At 33.0% G+C, this 5,674-nt stretch overlaps 1 protein-coding gene across 1 annotated transcript; it reads left to right on the forward strand.

Moving 5' to 3' along the window:
* Nucleotides 1–352: 352 nt before the first annotated feature.
* Nucleotides 353–922, forward strand: LOC120076202 (secreted RxLR effector protein 161-like). Its single transcript, XM_039029968.1, has one exon. It carries the CDS (start codon nt 353–355, stop codon nt 920–922), a length of 570 nt encoding a protein of 189 aa, XP_038885896.1.
* The last annotated feature ends 4,752 nt before the right edge of the window (nt 923–5,674 follow it).

The raw sequence follows: 5,674 nt of genomic DNA on the forward strand, positions 1-5,674 counted from the left end.
TTTAAAGTGCAGTTTGGGAGTCAGGTTTGCAAGTTAAAGAAGTCTCTATATGGTCTGAAACAGTCCCCTAGAGTCTGGTTCGATCGTTTCACTACCTTAGTCAAAACCCAAGAATACATTCAGAGTCACTCTGATCACACCCTGTTCACTAAGAAATCAGCACTAGGGAAAGTATTTGTGTTAATTGTATATGTTGACGATATTATTCTGTCAGGGAATGATTTTGTAGAAATTGACAAGTTAAAATAGAAGATGGCAGAAGAGTTTAAGATTAAAGATCTTAGCAAGATCAAAGGAAGGGATCTTAGTGTCTCAGAGGAAATATACAATAGACCTATTACAAGATACTGGGATGACTGGATGTAAACCTGCAGTTACTCTGGTTGAGGTTAACAATAATCTGGTAGAGTCAGTAGACGACATCTCAGTGAACAAGGAAAGATATCAACGACTTGTAGGGAAGCTGATATACCTCTCACACACCAGACCTGATATTTCATATGTAGTGAGTTTGGTAAGCCAGTTTATGCAAGCCCCATATGTGAGACACATGGAAGCTGTTACTCAGATTCTGAGATATCTGAAGTCAACACCTGGAAAGGGCTTGATGTTCAGGAAAAATGATAGAAGATGCATCGAAGCCTACACATACTCAGACTGGGCCGGTTCTGTTACTGATAGAAAGTCAACCTTGGGGTATTATACATTCGTATGGGGAAATCTAGTTACATGGAGGAGTAAGAAACAGGGTGTCGTGGCTAGAAGCAGTATCGAAGCTGAATATAGAGCTATGAGCTTGGGTATTTGTGAGGAAATTTGGTTGAAGAAGGTATTAGTAGATCTTCATCAAGAGGGTCATGACCCGATGAGACTCTACTGTGACAACAAGGCTGCCATTAATATTGCTAATAACCCTATTTAGCATAACAGAACCAAACATGTTGAGATTAACCGACATTTTATCAAAGAGAAACTAGACAACGGTAGTATTTGTATCCCCTATGTCCCATCCAGTCAACAGATTGCGGATGTCCTGACCAAGGGATTACCTAGATAGACGTTTTACACTTGTTAGCAAGTTTGGCCTCATTGATATTTACGTCCCAACTTGAAGGGGAGTGTTGAAATGATGTTTTAGCTTTAAGAGCATTTTAGTCTTTTACTTAGCATCTACTGTCTCTGGTTTCTCTCAGTTTGGTTATTTATACTTGTCCTGTGTTGAGTACTGTGTATCAAAAAATTAAAAAGAATAAAAATCTCTCATCATGGTTTTTCTCCCTGATCTAGGGTTTCTACGTAAATCTGTGTTTTTTCTTCTCTTCTACTTTTTCAATAATAAGAATCCTCCCTTTTGTTATAAGAAATCCCACCATTAATGGAACTCTTCCGTATGGAGTTGATCTCTCGAAATACTGAAAGTAAAGATATCCCAATCTATCACTGAGATTTAGAGGGTTGTCTTGTTATAAGAATCCTCCCTCTTTTGATGAACCTCCGTCCCATCGCCATAACTTTTTACTTTCATTCTCATCGCTGCATGAATCATTGAATGAATCCCTTGTTTAATTGTCACTACATCCCTACAAAAAGGGGACTTGGGGTTTTCTTTAAACGAATAATGGATCATACTCCTCTAATTTATATTTCTTACACATTCCCATTCTTTCTCTCCAGACAAATTTTTAATTTCTGTAGGGTCTTTAATCATCTTTGACACATCCTCACCATTCTTAATTTCCAAAAGTTTCAAAGTAAATAACGAAAGCAGGGAAATTAAACCAAAACCATAAATTTCACAACACAAAACTTAAATCTCTGAACTGTACAGTTAGATTACGAAATGAACACAAGTTCCTAAACCAATTTTCTTGTAACGAATACAGTGAAGATGAGATATAAAATCCGATAATGCAGGAAAGAAAATACAAAGAACTTCGAAGAAGGGAGATAAATGAATTACTGTTTTACGCTCAGCAATTTGCTTATTGATCTTGTTGAACTCCTTCTTGAGATTTTCAAGCTCAAATTGGCCAAAACAAATTCGAATTCCAAAAAATGTAAGGAAGAAAAAGCAACAAAAAATGAAAAATAAAATAAAAGCGATAGAGAAGGATGGAGGATTACATTGACGTCATTCCTTGTCAAGCTTAATGACTTCATCAATGAGTCCATTGGCTGGAGAAAGTTTAAACCAAGCGAGGAAATTAATAGTAGAGTTGTGAGAGGCTTTCACAGATGGAGAAGAAAGAAATTGGGTTTTCTTTCTATAGAAAGAAAAGGTTTTATTCAATTTAATGGGAGGGAAATGATTTTTTTTTTTTTTTTCGTTTTGTTCATGTTTCATTCAATTTTTTAAGAAAAATATTTTTCTTTTATTGACACAGTTACATACCGCTAAAGGCTATTGACATTTTGTGACGTAAATTAACATGTCGCTGAAACTTTTAGTGGCGTTGGTTTATACCCCGTCACTAATATTACTTTCTGCAACATATTTTCCAACGCATTGCTGTAAATTAGCATTTAGTGACATGTTTTGGCTACGTCACAAAAATTTGTCACTAAAATTGAATTTTCTTGTAATGTACATATACAAATCATAAAAACAGGAGTGGATCCATAATCATAAGGTTAGTACTAATGTGTTCAATTGACACCCTTTGTTTCTTAACTTCTTCTTTAATGATAAAGTATCTTAATCTCATATGTTTAACATCTTTGGAATACTTGTTGTTTTTTTTCTAAAGAAGACTAATGCAAAATTATCACAATAAATTTTCAGCGGATTTGCAATACTATCGACAATTCCAAGTTCTGAAACAAAGTTCTTCAATCATAAACCATGAATTTTAGCCTCAAAGTATACTACAAATTTAGCTTTCATAGTGGACACAACAATGAAACTGTTTTTGCACTCTTCTGCGAAATTGCTCCTCGAGCTAATAGGAATTAATAGCCCATTGATGGAACGAATACATGTGCAGTGGAAGAAATAAAGGATCTAAAGTACTCTAATTAGGTTAATTTAAAAGAATAAGCATACAAATCAAAATAAATCAAAGGGATTTTAAGAAGTACAACCTTTGCAGTCTCCAAAACTTCTCCAAATCCACACCAATCTCCTCAAGAACAGTTCATAGAGCACTATGAGAGTCTTCACGACTATTCTCCGACCTTAGAATGGGATGGTGGGATCCACGAGTGACTAATTTGGATAAAAATAGGTTAAGGTTTGAGATAGCTTTAGACCTAACATTTTTCTCAAAAAAACTCATAAGTTTCCACTTTGCCAAGAAGAACAAAATATCATAGAACTCTTTACCATTCTATGCATGACATGCAATTCTGCGAGTGACTAATTTGGAGAGAAATAGGTTAAGGTTTGAGAGAGCTTTAGGCCTAACATTTTTCTCAAAAAACTCATAAGTCTCCACTTTGCCAAGAAGAACCAAATATCATAGAACTCTTGGTCATTCCATGCATGACATGCAATTTTGAGTTTGATGAGAATTTGACACTAAAAAACTACTAACTCAAAGTGGAATTAAGTTGGGCAAGTGTCTTTAAACTGAAGACAACACTAAGCAATTCATTAGTTGGAATTTTCCATTAAAAAATGTTGAACTTTCCACTAACTTGATCAATTGTTAAAACTTTGTTGAACTTTCTACTAACTTGATCAATTGTTAAAACTTTGACTTTAAAAGTCCAAAGTCAAGAATTTGACTTGTTGACTCTCAAAGTATAAAGTCAACCTTTTGACCTTTTATTGCAAATTTGACTTGATCAACAAGTTTGACTCTAAATACATTTTTTACTTAGTCAACAATTTTGACTTTGAATGCAATTCTGACCAATTTCATTTAATTTCAAAATTAATTCTAATAATTAATTTTAAAATAAAATTAATATTAAATAATTAACTAAACAATTTAATTAATTTAATATAATATTAAATCCAACAAAAATCCCAATCAATATGAATCACTATTCATAATCTTGATATTTAAATCTTATTTAACTATCTCCTCTTTTTCTCTCTTTATATTTAATTCACAATTAAACATTAGGTTAAATATATCGTATATATTTAACGCTTTGCTCCAAAAATTGAATTTGAATACTTCAAATTCGTTCTTCACACTGCTCTAAGGTTTAGATCGATATGAGCTAGTAGGGGGACCTCATGAACCTACAGATCATGGATTCCAACGATCTGCGATTAACCGGCTAAACTCTTTAACCTAATTAACCACCATCTGTTAAATACCAGGTCATTCTACTAAAGCCCAATAGTTGCACTCCCCTCATTATAGATATATTATATCCATTTGATATAACCATGATTAGTAAGTTAACCTTTCACAAGTTGTTCGTAATAATGGTTGGGTCAAAAGTTGTTTTACCTCTGAAATTACATCTTGCTTCTTAATTCCCACTGATCCTCTAATGAACAATTGGTTTGTGATCCAATCACTAAACCGAGTCTCTTTCGGATAAATGAGAGGGTGGGGCCCCTTGTTCAAGACCTGGAGTCAGCATTTAAGGGAACAACCTCTCCACTATCCCTAAAAGTAGGTAGAAGTGAATTCCGTCTTGCACCCTATGTCCCCAGCTATCTACCCGATCTTACCCTTAAAATGAGAGGCTTAATTAGCCAGCGCTGTTGAGCCAACACTCACCCATGCAAATCTAAGGATAATCCCAAATAAATAAAAGTTTGTAGTTAGCTTAGGATAAAGGTTAAGTTACCTAGGTCATCACTTTGAAATAGTCAGTCTTAAACAGTAAACAACTTTATAAAATAAGAGTGACTTAATTCTTAGTTCAATCTTATGCAAACTCATTGTATAGGATGCCACCGCTCCTCATGTTAATACATGAACAAATCAGGATCACTTCATTTGTAGCACTTTACAACAAATTATAACAACTATAGAGTGGGCCGCATTCGATAGTGTTACTAGAATAAAGAACCCAACCTTATTCGTATACTATAGACTGTTTTGGCTATTTACTCGAATTTGATCCATCTTTATGTCTTCATATAAAGTTCAATTATACATATAATAGTTGTGGATCTTTAGTTTATTGGATTTAGTCTTTATAAGTGCAATTTACAAATTCAATAACAACTTTATTGAATAAATTTTGAATAACATTTTTTATTGATAATAGAAAAAAGATTAACTTTACAAATTGCGAGTTTTAGAACATACAACCGAACACCTACTCACCTCAAAAAAATATGAATATGAATATCCAATCTCCTTAAGATGATAAGATTTTCTGTAAGTAAACATATGATCATTTGTTCCTTGCAAATACCTTAACACTTTATTCATAGGTTTCCATGTTGGGGTTGATGCCCTAAATCTCATAGGGTTTTATAGTTTGTAATTGTATTGTACAAATATTTTATTTATTTAATAAAATATGATATATTTTATTATATTTTATATATAAATTAAGTAAATTTATTTTATATACATATATTAATTCCCTCAATTAATTTGACAATTCAAATTAATCCAAATTTAATTCTTATTAAATCCTATTAAGTTATAGAGGGCCTTCTAGACCTGTAGCTTGAAACTCCAATGGTATTTGAATAATAATTAAATCTTCTTTAATTAAATTATTCAACATCCATTACTCTCAGAGGCAATCTAGG

This window comes from Benincasa hispida, chromosome 4 (assembly GCF_009727055.1).
Source record: "Benincasa hispida cultivar B227 chromosome 4, ASM972705v1, whole genome shotgun sequence".
Taxonomy (NCBI): domain Eukaryota; kingdom Viridiplantae; phylum Streptophyta; class Magnoliopsida; order Cucurbitales; family Cucurbitaceae; genus Benincasa; species Benincasa hispida.